The sequence below is a fragment of the Aspergillus homomorphus genome (assembly GCF_003184865.1).
Source record: "Aspergillus homomorphus CBS 101889 unplaced genomic scaffold BO97scaffold_30, whole genome shotgun sequence".
Classification (NCBI taxonomy): Eukaryota; Fungi; Ascomycota; class Eurotiomycetes; order Eurotiales; family Aspergillaceae; genus Aspergillus; species Aspergillus homomorphus.
The window spans coordinates 241361-254618 of NW_020291916.1; the positions used below are offsets into that span (position 1 = coordinate 241361).

A 13258-nucleotide genomic window follows, 5' to 3' on the forward strand; every position below is an offset into this window, starting at 1 on the left:
ACAGGGCAGAAGGGAAGTAGGGCGGCTCGAGAGAAAGTGCGATTATTCTAGACTATGGGCAAGGATCTGCCTAAGCGACTCTTTGTTGACCGATACGTGGGCGGCGTGACCGTCTCCAGGGATGTAGTAAAGGAGTGTCAATCTCCTGATACTTTGTCTTGGTTTCCCAGAAGCTGGAGTAAGGCCCAAGGTAGTAGGCGGTAGCAAAAGGCTGGCAGAAATGAGCACGGGCGGCGTGGGGTCAACCACTCTTCACGATCTCCGTCATACATGATTCATTGTATCTGCTACATTTCCAACTACTCAGTACTATTCTTTGTGGCTGACAAGATCTGAGGTAGAAGACCGAAAATATTACTTATTGATGAGAATAATTCAGACTGCACTGTGCTGACGTCAAACCACTATCCTACCAGCTACTGTCCAGTGCCAGTGGTATGCGCCGCCGTTTGCACTTATCCGCTCGCCGCATTGAGGCCGATATTGACTAACAGCCCAGAAACTTTCATAGCCTCGCTACAACAATATCGATATAATTCCGCTTGGTCTCCCCAACCTATTCTTGATTTGCCGCTCGGCGCATTACATTATGAAGGGTGCGCGGCCTCCCATGAGTGCGCATAACACAGCGCTGACCGATGCCTCACACAGCGGTTCTTCAACGAGTCAAGTCCGCCTCAGTAACTGTCGATGGACAACTAGTGTCGTCGATTGGCCAGGGGCTGCTTGTGCTCGCGGGCGTGGGTAAGGAAGACACGGAGAAAGACGCCGATACGATGGTTGGGCGGATATTGAAAGCCAAGCTCTGGTCCGACGACAATCAGAAACAGGTGAGGGAGATTTCCGGCTCTTGCAGAACACGTCTGACGGAGGCAAATTGCCGACTAGTGGAAGAAGAACGTCCAGGATATCGACGGGGAAGTGCTATGTGGTACAGTCGTCACTCCGCCGTGTCTTGTCGGATGCGCTCACTGACCGGGTCCCCTTTACTAGTGTCCCAGTTCACACTTTATGGCGAGTTGAAGAAAGGAAGCAAACCCGATTTTCACGCTGCGGCCGATGTGGAGACCGCGCGCAAACTCTACGACTACTTCTTTCAGAAGCTGAGCAATAGCTACAAGCCCGAGCGGGTGAAGAATGGCATCTTCCAGGCGATGATGGAGGTCGAGCTGAAGAACGATGGGCCGGTGGGTGTAGATTACCGCAGTGAAGATGCGGTGGTAAAGCTCTCGCTTCTCTTCCTGCTTCCTTCACCAAAATGCTGGACTGACGCTGATGTGTTTGGATCGATATAGGTTACGATCGAAATCAACACTCAATTACCGAAGAAGGAGAAGAAGAACCAGGGGGAGGCCGAGCCACAAGAAACGCGGCCACAGACATTTGAATTCCAGATACCCGCGGAGTTGTTAGATTGATCAAAATGCGTCACGTCAATCATGATGGTGATGATGATGATGATCATGATGGTGAGTATACGATGGGAATGAGATCCTGAGCTTCTGGTTCGGATGTATATACAAAAAGCTCTTTTATAGACATACCCATAATAGATCTGGGGGAGGGGCGTTTTAATGGAAGATAATCAAATAAGATCATCATCATAGCTCCAAAGGCTAATAATACTGAATCTGGGGAATAATGAGGGGAAAGGAAATCTGAAAGGAGGGAAAGAGAGACAGAGAGAGAGGGAGGAAAAGGGCGGATGGATAGGTGGGCAAGAATGGCTGGCTGGCTCTTCCGGTAGGCGCCAAACGATGGAAGCTTCTTGAAGCATCGCAAACAACGGCCGGTCCAGCCCGCTCACTCACTCACTCATTCACTTCTCCTCATTTATCCACTCCTGCATTGTCGGACTTCAACCATTCTTCTTCTTCCTCCTTCAGTCACTTCTACCTCTTTCTCTTGTGTCAGCCAACCTTCGTCCTTCTCTCCCCTTCTCTCCCTCTACATCCATTTTCCTCCCACGCCTCCAATAATTAATCCACCACCATGGCCGAGTCTCAGCGTGCGTACCGATTTTCCTTCTTCCCCGCCGCGGGGATCCAGCTTTGGAAGCTCAGATAACTGACCGATTGCGCTCTCACAGGCCGTCCCCGTGTTTACTTCGACATCCAGATCGGGGAGCAGAAGGCCGGTCGCATTGCTCTCGAACTGGTAAGCTAACCAAGCCTCCATCTCGCAGCCCACTCCCTTGCGACGCCGCGGTCGCCGGCTGAAGAGAGCCTTGCTAACCTACCCCGCCCGTGCAGTTCAACGATGGTATAGTGACAGCCTGAGCTTAACGACGAGGTTATTGCGCAAACCCTGACCAATTGATAGTTGTTCCTAAGACTGCGGAGAACTTCCGCGCTCTCTCCACAGGCGAGAAGGGCGTGGGCAAACAGGGCAAGCCCTTGAGCTTCAAGGGTACGATCAGACGACTTTCCGGCCCCAATTTTTCCCCTCCGCTTCCGTTTACTCCGACGAAGACCTTCGCAAGCCCCCAACTAACCAATCACGCCTTAATTAGGTTCCATCTTCCACCGCGTGATCAAGCAGTTTATGATCCAGGGTGGTGACTTCACTGCATTCAACGGCACGGGCGGCGAATCCATCTACGGCGAGAAGTTCCCCGACGAGAACTTCGATCTCAAGCATGATCGGCCTTTCCTCCTCTCCATGGCCAACTCCGGTCCCGGCACCAACGGCAGTCAGTTCTTCATTACCACCGTTCCCACCCCTCACCTCGACGGCAAGCACGTCGTCTTCGGCGAGGTGATCAACGGAAAGAGCGTCGTTCGCAAGATCGAGAACATGCCCACCCAGGCAGACAAGCCCGCCACGGACGTGACTATCGTTGACTGCGGCGAGCTCACCGGCCAGGAGTACGAGGATGCCGATAAGCAGATCCCCGATACCACTGGTGACCCTTACGAGGACTTCCCTGACGACCACCAGGGCGAGCAGCTGAGTGCCCCTGTGTGCTTCAAGATCGCCTCCGAGTTGAAGAACTTCGGAAACACCGCCTTCAAGAGCGGTAACATCGCTCTCGGTCTCGAGAAGTACCAGAAGGGTCTGCGCTATCTGAACGAGTTCCCCGAGCCCGACGAGCAGGACCCCAAGGAGCTGGGCCCTCAGATGAAGGCCCTTCGCTTCACCCTCCACTCTAACTCTTCCCTCCTGGCGAATAAGCTCGGCCAGTTCAAGAACGCCCAGACTTGGGCTACTTACGCTCTCGATGCGGCTGCTGCCGCCGAAGCCAAGGATGCTGATAAGGCCAAGGCGTACTACCGCCGTGCCGTCGCCCTCAGCGGCCTGAAGGAGGAGGATGAGGCGCTGAAGGATCTCCAGGAGGCCGACCGTCTGGCCCCTGGTGACGCCGGTATCACCAACGAGATTGCCAACGTGAAGAAGGCTCTTAAGGGCCGTCTGGCTAAGGAACGCGCCGCCGCTCAGAGATTCTTTTCATGAGAGCTGAGACGTCGTGGCCATTCGGCATGATTCATGAGTTCATGATTTAGCATCACATTTTGCTACTTGCACTTACAAAAAGTGACACAATCTACCTTACCACCTCACATACCTAGTTTAATCGCTCCGGCTGTTCTACATTCTTCTACTCGCATGGGCCGCGTGTTTTCACCACACCCCATACAATCTCCCCCAAAGCCGACCCTGAGAAGTTCGTAGCCCGTCGGCCAAAGGCATCTTTACACGTTGCTGCTTGCCTCTTCGCTGAAAGAAGTCAACTGTGGTTTTACTTCCTGGTTGCTAGAGACCTGTTGAATTATCAAAAAAACCCACAAAACCACCTTTCGATAAGCGTAGGAGAGGTTGAGGATAGAACCTTTGTGCATTGTCTGTATGTACCCACATCACATGTCACGAATCAATCATGACTTGATAAAGACTTTAAAAAAGAAGAAGCGAAAACCAAATGGAAACGAAGTCAGACGTAACAATCATAAGTCATAGCAACAGTGCATAAGAGCATTTAACGAGCTTGCTTCCGGGTATGTGCGATTCGACGGGGTTCTTGAGATCAATGACGATCCTTCTCCGCCAGGAACTTCTCATACCGCGGCTTGCACTTGCGGCGCCAACTCTTGCCCCAGATCAGCATCGGCACGCCCATCAGCATGGACAGCACAACCAGGATACCGTAGAAGGTGAAGGTCCACCCGTAGTTGGTGCCGTCGATGAAGTCCTGCACCGTGAAGGAGATGACGAAATTGATGATAGAGGAACAGCATGCTAGGATGATGACGAGTTCTCCGGAAATCTAGTAGATCGTTCAAGGACATTAGAAAGGACCGTACACGGGTGCTACAACTAACCAGAACGGATAAAGCAGAAGCAACGATGGGGTGGGGGGCGAGGGCTTTTGTGCTTGGATACTTGGCATTCACGACTGACCTGATCGAAACATTCCATTGCGTACGCAGTCGCAATACTCGTGGCGGAGACTTGTTGAGCGATCATGCAGCAGAGACCCACGGCAATGGACATCCAGTGGGCACCTTCGGTGGCACCCCAGCCGTAAGTGAAGTAGCCGACGGCGGCGAGGAGGATGGGAAGACCGTAGGCCCATAGACGCATCTCGGGCTCTTTGTATCCCTTGTTGCGGCGGGCGAGAAAGACAACAAGCCAGTCGGATAGCGAACCGATGCTCATACTGGGGGGTTGATTAGGTTGAAGCTGGATGGGGATGGGGATGGATGGAGCGTACCCGATGAAGTTGCCAACGAGGGCAGCCAGGAAGATCAAACCAGCGGGGCCCGCGCTCCAGTCATATGGGGGCTCGGTCATTATCTCCGAGATAGTATTGAAGGACACGATACCGGCGGTGCAGCCTAGGGCGAATTGAATTCCGGCCAGGAGGATGTTGGGAAATCCGAAGAGGAAAAGTGGACGACGGAAATATTGAAACCAGGTCGTACGATCGTCACTGAAATAGTGTACCAATGCGAGTTTTTGGCGGTACGTTCGTGGGGGCATTGCGATCTGTCCTGCGCTATGGCTTGCTACTATGGATATCGGCGATTCCATCTTTTGATCTTTCTCTTCGACGGGGGATGCGGTGGTAGGCCCTTCTGCCATTGAGTCCTCGAAGGATGCACGGCCTGAGAACCGGTATCTTGGGAACATAGTGTCATCGAAGGTGAAGATGAAAAGGAGGATCAGGAAAGCCTAGGCCAATATTAATTCTGGCCTAGCTCAGTGTTGGGAGGAAGATAGCCTACGCAGGCCCCTGCCACGATGGGCTGGCTCCATCTCCAGCCAATGCCGTCGGAAATGTAACCACCACAGATCAGACCAATGATGGACCCTAGCTGCTGGAAGAAAATATAGGTAGCCAACATACGGCCTCGTTGATGAGAGAAAAAGACATCAAAGATCTGTGACAAGTTAGTATCCCCGAAGAGAGCCGATATAGGCCACATACCGTTAGTTGGATTAGGGCTTGGTAGGCTGCAGTGCCGATACCATTGACAGTCATCATCACATAGTACTGTGCAACGCCACTAAAGACACCACCCCAGATCCCGCTAGCTAGAACAAAGACTAAGCTGAGGATGTAGACAATCTTTCGTCCAAATTTCATGGCCGTCGGAATCCAAATAATGTTAAAGAAGCCCAGCATGAGATAGTTCAAAGCGGAGCCGCCGTTCATATTGCTCAAACTGACCCCAGTGTCTTCCGAGATTGTTGTCCATGCTGCGCCCCAATTGTTCTCGCCAAAAGAGTTTAGGCAGGCGTAGGCGGATATCAAGAAGAGCGTCCAGAACTTCTTATATCTTGGCCAGTTCTAACAGCAAGTAGTCAGTTCGAGAACAAAATAGATGTAATTGATTCTGAGATGTCTCAAACATACCAAAGGATCCGCGACGGATGAGGTAGGTTGAGGAATCAGCAGGATGTCTTGATTGCCAGCATGTGCAGCATCGTTCAAGTGTCCTGCTGCATCGACGAGGTAGACCGTTCCCGGTACGTCTGTTTCTATATCCTCAGAGTGAGCCATGATGTCTTAGAATATAGAGCACGAAATACAACAATGGCCATGGAGAGGTGAACTGGTCGCACTTTTAAAGGCATTTCTGCAGCAAGCACGCGGCTTGACTTGAGTCAATGAACACTCTCACGACCGGGGAGGCGTTAAGATTCCACTCTATCAGAGCCCTCTGGTTTACCCGATTGGATGAGATTAACCGAGCGTATTGCCATGATGGTGATGAATGATAAGGCAAGACGATCTTTGCCCTTGGCCTGTCCACCACTGCAACTACGGAGCAGTCGATGACTCAATTCCCGCGATACTGTGAATGCAGTACATAGTGATAAGGGTGAGTCAAACGAGACCATTATTCTTGGGCGAGAAGGTATAATTAAAGAGCTAAAGATAAGTATACTTGTCAAGGAAGTTCCAAACGATGGGTGTTATCACAATGAAGTCGGCACGGATGCCATCTGCCAAGGAGTCCGGGAGAAGGAAATGCGGAGAAGGTGCAAGGTTCACCAGCTAAGGCAAGTGTGGGCATTGCACGCGACTGATAACATCAGCCACGAACAGCCTTATCATGGTAGTGAGAGACTGCAAGCTTCGGGCCAAGGCCCAACTCACAGGGTTGTGTGGAGGTGTAAACTTGAAAGTAAGAGTACGAGAATGAGTATGAGTAGATATGCTCAGAGGCAGGGAAGGTCCAGCCGGAAAGCTAAACCACATTGGGAACCCTACGAACCCCCCCCCGCCTTTCGGCTCCTCAACCTGGCATGCATCATGGGTCTTCGACTGTGCCTCATGCTCAAGCCGGCGGAATTTCCGCGATAAACAGGTGGGGATGGCATGATGAAGCTTTTCCTTCAAATACTCCCCGTGAATCTGTTACATCTTGTCCTGTCCTTATTTGCACCATAGCACCTCTTTCCGCTTGCCCGCTTGCCCGCTACATACATACCTAGGTGACAGCACAATGGCCCCCTCAAGCCTAAATCATGATTCAACCATCCTCATTGTTGGCGCCGGTGTCTGGGGATGCTCCACAGCCTTGCATTTGGTTCGCCGTGGCTACAAAAATGTCACGGTTCTAGATCCTTATGCTGTTCCCTCCGCGATCGCAGCCGGAAATGATATCAACAAGATCATGGAACATCGGGAGCCGAAGGGTAAGGAATCTTAATTCTCGACTGCGGGGCGCGAGAACCAGCTGACGGGTACGCAGAGTCTGATACCGATTCCCGCAGCATTGCCTTTGCAACATGCACTCGCGCTGCGCTGGAAGGCTGGAAAACAGACCCCGTTTTCAAGCCGTATTTCCATGAGACGGGCGTGGTCGTATCGGGCCACACCCCGGCATTGATAGAGCATATTCGCGAGACGGAGATCGAGCCATCTGTGGCTGACTTTGTGAAGCTGGACACAGCAGAGGACTTTCGCAAGACGATGCCGGCAGGCGTGCTGACTGGTAAATTCCCTGGCTGGCAGGGCTGGCTCAACAAATCCAACGCGGGATGGATTCACGCCCAGAAAGCCATGGTCTCCGCCTACACCGAGGCCAAGCGGTTGGGAGTTAAGTTTATCACTGGGTCTCCCCAAGGGAATGTCGTATCTCTTGTTTTCGAGGGTGGCGATGTTGTAGGGGCGAAAACATCTGATGGGGTCCTTCACCGCGCAGACCGCACTATCTTATCAGCCGGTGCGGGCAGTGACCGTCTTCTAGACTTCAAGAAACAGCTGCGTCCTACGGCTTGGACCTTGTGCCACATCAAGATGAGTCCTGAAGAGGCCAAGCTCTACAAAAATCTTCCTGTGCTGTTCAACATCGCCAAGGGCTTCTTCATGGAGCCTGACGAGGATAAGCATGAGCTGAAGATCTGCGATGAGCATCCTGGGTATTGCAATTTTATTCCTGACCCCAAGCGAAATGGCGAGATTAGAAGCATTCCATTTGCAGCACATCAGATTCCGCTGGAAGCCGAAGCTCGTGCCAGAGACTTTCTACGGGACACAATGCCGCAGATTGCGGATCGACCGCTGTCATTTGCGCGGATCTGTTGGGATGCTGATACGCCAGACCGCGCCTTCTTGATTGATCAACACCCCGAACATCCTTCGCTAGTCGTTGCCGTAGGAGCCTCCGGCAATGGTGCAATGCAGATGCCCTCAATTGGAGGGTTTATTGCGGATACACTAGAGGGGCATCTTCAGAAAGAGCTGAAGGATGTTGTTCGATGGAGACCGGAAACCGCTATCAACCGGGACTGGAAAGCAACTCAGAACCGTTTTGGAGGCCCAAACGCGATAATGGATTTCCAGCAGGTCAAGGAAAGTGCTTGGACCAAAATCAGCGAGAAAAGCCGGCTATAGGAGACGTGATACGTAATTTAGCTTGTCTGCTTTAATGACTTTTATTGAGTGGTGTTCACTCGTTCAGTGGAATACATGGACTTTCATACAATTCTAGCCTTTTTCACTCATGTCTAAGATGAGGCCAGTGACGTTCTCACTTGGTGATGGGCTATCAGCTTTTGGGGGCTGTGCATGAATCGACCTTCTCCTTGTCTAAGTTGTCTCTGCAGAACCGTGTCTAAATCTCAAACCCCCACCTCTCTCTCCCAACCCCCCACCCCCCTTGCTCCCCATCGTGCTCACACTAGCTGAGCAAGAATACCACCACAATGCTTTCAAAACATACCCTGCATGAGTAATCTCTTGTGAGCAACAAGCCGCTTGTTCAAACCTTCTCCGTGATAGACCGCAAGGTGAAGCATGCGCTCGCAAGGGAAATCTTGGTCTTCGAATCTCACTGTGGCTCGGCAATTGACCAACACTGTTACCAATTGCCAATTTCCCGACACTCGTGTAAAGTCGCAAGTGATTTTGCCGACGCTAGTTCCCTTTTCACCATCTGAGAATGATTCAGTCTGAGATGCAGTATGTTCTGAAAGCGAATAGACTTACCACGAAACTGCTTGAGGCTCAGCGGTTCAGCACTCTCCACAATCTCAATTTCACCACTGCGTGGCAGGGTGATTCTCCAATCCCTACAAGTTCCATCATCGAATGAGTGTCCCTGCCAAGAGTTTTATCGCGTCAGCAGTAGAAAACACAAGTCAAGCGGACGAATCACCTTGGGGAACATTTCTAGAAGTTCCTCCCAGTTGGAGCAGACCATATAGTAATGTTTCCAGAATTTGAAGCTGAGTCGCGTTTGCCTAATGCCACACAATGTGGCACCAAAGGAAACTGCGTGCACCCGATCGATTCTTTGTACTCTTGGTTAGTTCTGGAAGGGGGTAGGACAGAACGTGCTGCAATGAGGGAGACTGGAGTCTTACGGTTCAGGTGGTTGATAGACCGTGATTTTGCTATCACTTCCAAGTATGCTTCTGAACTTGGTCGAGATTTCATCTGATACCGTCATTCCACCAACCAACAGTAGCCTCTACCAGACATGTTAGCTATTCAAGTCAGCGTAAGAGTTCGCTCTCAAGGATGGAGTACTCTGATCTTATCGCGCCCGACGCATAAGCTCGCGCAGTCAATTTGGTTCCGAATATAGCAAACAATCCTTCTGATAAGTGTATCGTACAATTCATCCTTTACTGTTGAGTCAATACTTAGGACGTTCAGATCTATGTTTGAGGTAGAACCGGCCGGGAAATTGAAGTCAGCCCTTCTGGCAAACGGCACACCAGGGTTTGGAATTCCAATTCCTTTGGTGCTGCGAAACTGACTCAACCTATCGTAGACTAGGTACTGAAGCTCAAGAGCCCCACAGATTCTACCTAGATAGAGATTAGCTAAAATTATAGACTTAAGAGGTCTAGCTTACTGTTCGATGCTGCTAACATTTGACACTCAAAAGAGGGGCTTGTCTGGTCGACATAGAATGCAGTTAAATCCTAGCTTCTTAGTAAATTGAATGAATGTGCTTTACAGGAAGGGGGTCGTACTATTGTACTGGCGCCACAGTCGCAGATGATAACACCATCATCTGCCTTTTGAGGAAAGCCTCTGTCATTAAAATAACAACTATGGTGAGCCATGGGCAATATGCTCTACTCACCTGACTGAACTGCCCCATATTCAAACCACTCTTATTTGCTGCATAGACTGCAACAGCGTCGGCCTCGGTGGTGAAGCGAATGGTTGCTTTCTGGCGTCCATAGCCCGCCTGTTGAGCTGCGTTCAACATCATCGAGCGGGCGTGTTCCGACCAGGTGGCCGGGATTGTGAAAGTATAGACCCGTGGCAGTGTTTTAAGATCAGGATATCCTTCCAAAAAGGTCTGGAAGTGTTGTAACAGCGTGCCTAAGAAGTCTGCCACCACAAGATACGGATTATCTTGCTTTTCTCTAGGTAGTCGATCGATTGCCAGCTTAACGAGATCCTGCACCAATGTCTTGTTGGAGTTATCCAGGATGCTAGACTCATACAATATATGTTTGAGCCAGGAGATGCGTTTCGGATACTGTAGGGCTTTTTTTCCAATAACACATGGCTCTTTCGAAGGGTAAGCAACCACCGTTGGGATGATTGTATCCCCCCGGAGCGAGAGAAGATGAGGACGTATGTTGTCGTCACTGGACCGTAGGAAGGAAAGCACTGTGTGTATAGAGGTGTGAGTAAGGATCACACTTCAGGGAAGAGAGCATCTGGAGGTATGATACCTGTTTTACTGGCTCCAAAATCGATTCCGACAGAAAGACATGTGGCTCTCTTGGTGATGTTTCTGCTTTCCATAATGTTTTGTTCGCAGGGAATTGGAAGATTTCAGGTGAGTTACAGTGAGTGAAGCTTGAGAAGTGGTCGATAACAGCTCTTGTATAGTCTTGAGAAAAGAGATCACTAGCAGGTGGGATAATGAAATTGTCATTGTCATTGTTGCTGTTGCCTGCTCCTGCTATTGCGCGTTTGTAGGCTTGTGAAACAAAACAAAGAAGATCAAGTCACGGGATGGGACACCAATATCCACAGTGATGACCCCTCATCCTCTTTGTTTTCTTCTTTCCATCCTCAGACACATATTCATCCTTCATCTCCATTGACTTTGAACCATCTTCCATCTCCTTCGACTTTGAACATCATGGTGACCCCACGAAGCGGCAAGAACAAACCCGAGGTTGTCAGTCCCCATATCATCCACCTACCATTACGCATCCATCCGCCACTCACGTATTTGGTCTTCATTTAGGAGCAGCAGGCGTCTTCGCCCAGGAGTATTGAAGCGCCGCGCGAGCCTTTGACTAACGACCCTCCGAGGATCGACTCGCCGTCTGATGCACCCTCTAAGGCGAGGCTAGCTGACGGCTGTTCTCAGCCATCCAGCAAGCCTTCGGTACAATTGACCGCTGAGGAATACGAGCTTTATAAGAGCCATTGTAATCGCATGATGATCACTCGAGTCGGATACCAACCCAGTCCATATACAGTCATGTCCAATTATGATGTTCTCAGGCTCAGAGTGAAAGCATGGACTCAAGACTACATCTGCGAAGAACCACCCTTACTTTCTGAGGACCAGAAACAAAAAATCATCGAAAGTCTAGAGTCATACTGTATTCAAGAGACTTGGGATACGATTCAGTCGCTACTTTCTCCTCTATCTCGGAAGTGGTTTCACCTGTACTTGTGTGAGGCGATGATTAATAAATCGCTGTTTACTCATTTTGTCAATAGGCCATTCTGGTTTCTGGATGGGAAAAGAGCCGAGACAGATAAGGATGGAGATCCATTTTTTTCTGAACGCCTTCAGTACCTCTATCAGAGATACTATAAGTGTAAGTATTCTGCCTGATTCTGCCCTGCTCGGTGGTTCTATTGCTGACAGGTGGGCTGCTACTCTTGGCCTTCTAGCGAGCCCAGTCAATGCCGTCTGGTGGAGAATGGTCACCCTCGCTCTTGCTAACCTGAAGGACGACTGCGAACCCAAGTGCCCTCACGATAGGCCTCCTTATGATTTTGGAGAGGAGAATCGCGACCGACAGGCGAAAATAGCAGAGCACTTGGCGGACCAGCTTTTAGCAGACAGCCTATTCCAACTGCTGCTCAAAAATCTAGATAGTGCAGAAGAAAAGACTCAACGTCGCAACCGTTTGGCCACAGAGTTCAAACTTGGTGCGAATTACCTTACCGCGCATGAGGTTACTCTGGGTGGAATGGTAAAGCTTCATCAACTGCCTGAGTTAGAGCAGTTTGACCCCTCTACAGGAATCATGTTCTCAGCCTGGGTCCATTCAGTTGAGCGCAAGGATTCGCAAATTGTACCTAAGCCTCATGGCCGAGTGATTCTCGTCCTTCAACCTGGAGTATACCGTTACGACCTTCCCAACAAATTCGTACCGTATTATCAGCATAACAATCTCGTTGAACCTCCGGACGATCTTGACTCCCACCTGGTTTGCAAGGCTGAGGTTGTGGTGGAAGCAGTCAAGGCCAGCCTATCTGACGCAAACCAACCGGACCCCAATGATCGAGATATCAGGTCTAAGTTCGACGACTAAATGTCTTGATTGGCCTATGCATTCGTTCTATCGGCTCTTGCTATGCGATTGGGCGCGCCTTCAAAGTGATATCTATCCTTTAGTATTGATGCTTTTTTTTTTCTTTTTTTTTTTTTTTCTCTCTTTTCATTTCAATATTTGTGCTTCTACTATTCTGGTATCTGGATTATCTACTGTCGCTCATTCTCCAGTGTCAATGTTGATTATTTCGGTCTTTGCGAGAACCCCTGTCTTTTAAAAATTGTTTGACAATCAAGGTTCATTTCTGCCTGTGGGGAATTCTTCTATCCCGATATCCGAAAACACTAAACCGTCTGGGCGCTGTCTGTGATAAAACTAGTATAATTCTCGTGTAGGCTTCTTATCATGAATGTCTCTCTACGTGTCGTACGCAGGGACTAGTTCCCACTCGAACGCCCGGCTCACTATTGAGCTTTGAGAATGACGGCTCTCGGGTTTCCTGCCATGGTGGAATTCGACATTCGTTACTGAGGCGCGTTCCACACGTCCTACGTGTGAGCAGTGGGCTCATCACAATGCAGCAATGCCCATAATTGTCATTTCCTGTAAAGCAGTCCGAGCAAGCACTAGCTATTGTCACCCTGTGCGATTTGATGGTACCCAGAGAGGGAGGCAAGACCTTCTTCCCAAGGTTGAAGGCGGAATGGAATTCCCCAACGGATCGCCACACGTCAGAATGATATAGACAAAGACCGTGATATAAGGGGTGACTCATTCGGGATTGTCTGATAAGTGGAATATCTGGACTGTA

At 50.1% G+C, this 13258-nt stretch overlaps 6 protein-coding genes across 6 annotated transcripts; 4 read left to right on the top strand and 2 right to left on the bottom strand.

Annotated features, from left to right (window-relative positions):
- Positions 1-514: 514 nt before the first annotated feature.
- Positions 515-1418, top strand: BO97DRAFT_394526 (D-aminoacyl-tRNA deacylase; the record flags this gene model as incomplete). The annotated part of the gene is made up of 5 exons (XM_025693982.1): positions 515-596; positions 652-830; positions 889-931; positions 994-1220; positions 1296-1418. The coding sequence occupies exons 1-5, from the start codon at positions 590-592 to the stop codon at positions 1416-1418; spliced, it is 579 nt and encodes a 192-aa protein (XP_025549510.1). The 5' UTR covers positions 515-589.
- Positions 1419-1816: 398 nt separating this feature from the next.
- Positions 1817-3811, top strand: BO97DRAFT_407039 (peptidylprolyl isomerase). The gene is made up of 5 exons (XM_025695558.1): positions 1817-2008; positions 2090-2157; positions 2253-2262; positions 2323-2409; positions 2513-3811. Exons 1-5 carry the CDS (start codon positions 1993-1995, stop codon positions 3451-3453), a joined length of 1122 nt encoding a protein of 373 aa, XP_025549511.1. The 5' UTR covers positions 1817-1992; the 3' UTR covers positions 3454-3811.
- A 139-nt stretch (positions 3812-3950) lies between these two features.
- BO97DRAFT_372939 (putative MFS transporter) lies at positions 3951-6004 on the bottom strand (the record flags this gene model as incomplete). Its single annotated transcript, XM_025692885.1, has 6 exons — positions 3951-4264; positions 4399-4657; positions 4712-5172; positions 5226-5381; positions 5429-5791; positions 5858-6004. The coding sequence occupies 6 exons, from the start codon at positions 6002-6004 to the stop codon at positions 4025-4027; spliced, it is 1626 nt and encodes a 541-aa protein (XP_025549512.1). The 3' UTR covers positions 3951-4024.
- Positions 6005-6795: 791 nt separating this feature from the next.
- Positions 6796-8584, top strand: BO97DRAFT_471831 (NAD(P)/FAD-dependent oxidoreductase). The gene is made up of 2 exons (XM_025700074.1): positions 6796-7146; positions 7203-8584. The coding sequence occupies exons 1-2, from the start codon at positions 6954-6956 to the stop codon at positions 8345-8347; spliced, it is 1338 nt and encodes a 445-aa protein (XP_025549513.1). The 5' UTR covers positions 6796-6953; the 3' UTR covers positions 8348-8584.
- Positions 8585-8664: 80 nt separating this feature from the next.
- BO97DRAFT_456530 (Hsp70 family protein) lies at positions 8665-10795 on the bottom strand (the record flags this gene model as incomplete). The annotated part of the gene is made up of 9 exons (XM_025699175.1): positions 10654-10795; positions 10046-10588; positions 9937-9977; positions 9816-9885; positions 9485-9768; positions 9319-9425; positions 9111-9246; positions 8950-9053; positions 8665-8869 (listed from the first exon to the last, which is right to left on the bottom strand). Exons 1-9 carry the CDS (start codon positions 10724-10726, stop codon positions 8665-8667), a joined length of 1563 nt encoding a protein of 520 aa, XP_025549514.1. The 5' UTR covers positions 10727-10795.
- Positions 10796-11624: 829 nt separating this feature from the next.
- Positions 11625-12486, top strand: BO97DRAFT_349687 (uncharacterized protein; the record flags this gene model as incomplete). Its single annotated transcript, XM_025691922.1, has 2 exons — positions 11625-11763; positions 11840-12486. 2 exons carry the CDS (start codon positions 11625-11627, stop codon positions 12484-12486), a joined length of 786 nt encoding a protein of 261 aa, XP_025549515.1.
- Positions 12487-13258: the final 772 nt, after the last annotated feature.

Coding starts and splice junctions, on each gene's coding strand:
- BO97DRAFT_407039 (XM_025695558.1), top strand. Junction 2,410..2,512: donor CAAGCCCTTGAGCTTCAAGG/GTACGATCAGAC, acceptor CGCCTTAATTAG/GTTCCATCTTCCACCGCGTG.
- BO97DRAFT_471831 (XM_025700074.1), top strand. CDS start 6,954: ATGGCCCCCTCAAGCCTAAATCATGATTCAACCATCCTCATTGTTGGC. Junction 7,147..7,202: donor GGAACATCGGGAGCCGAAGG/GTAAGGAATCTT, acceptor ACGGGTACGCAG/AGTCTGATACCGATTCCCGC.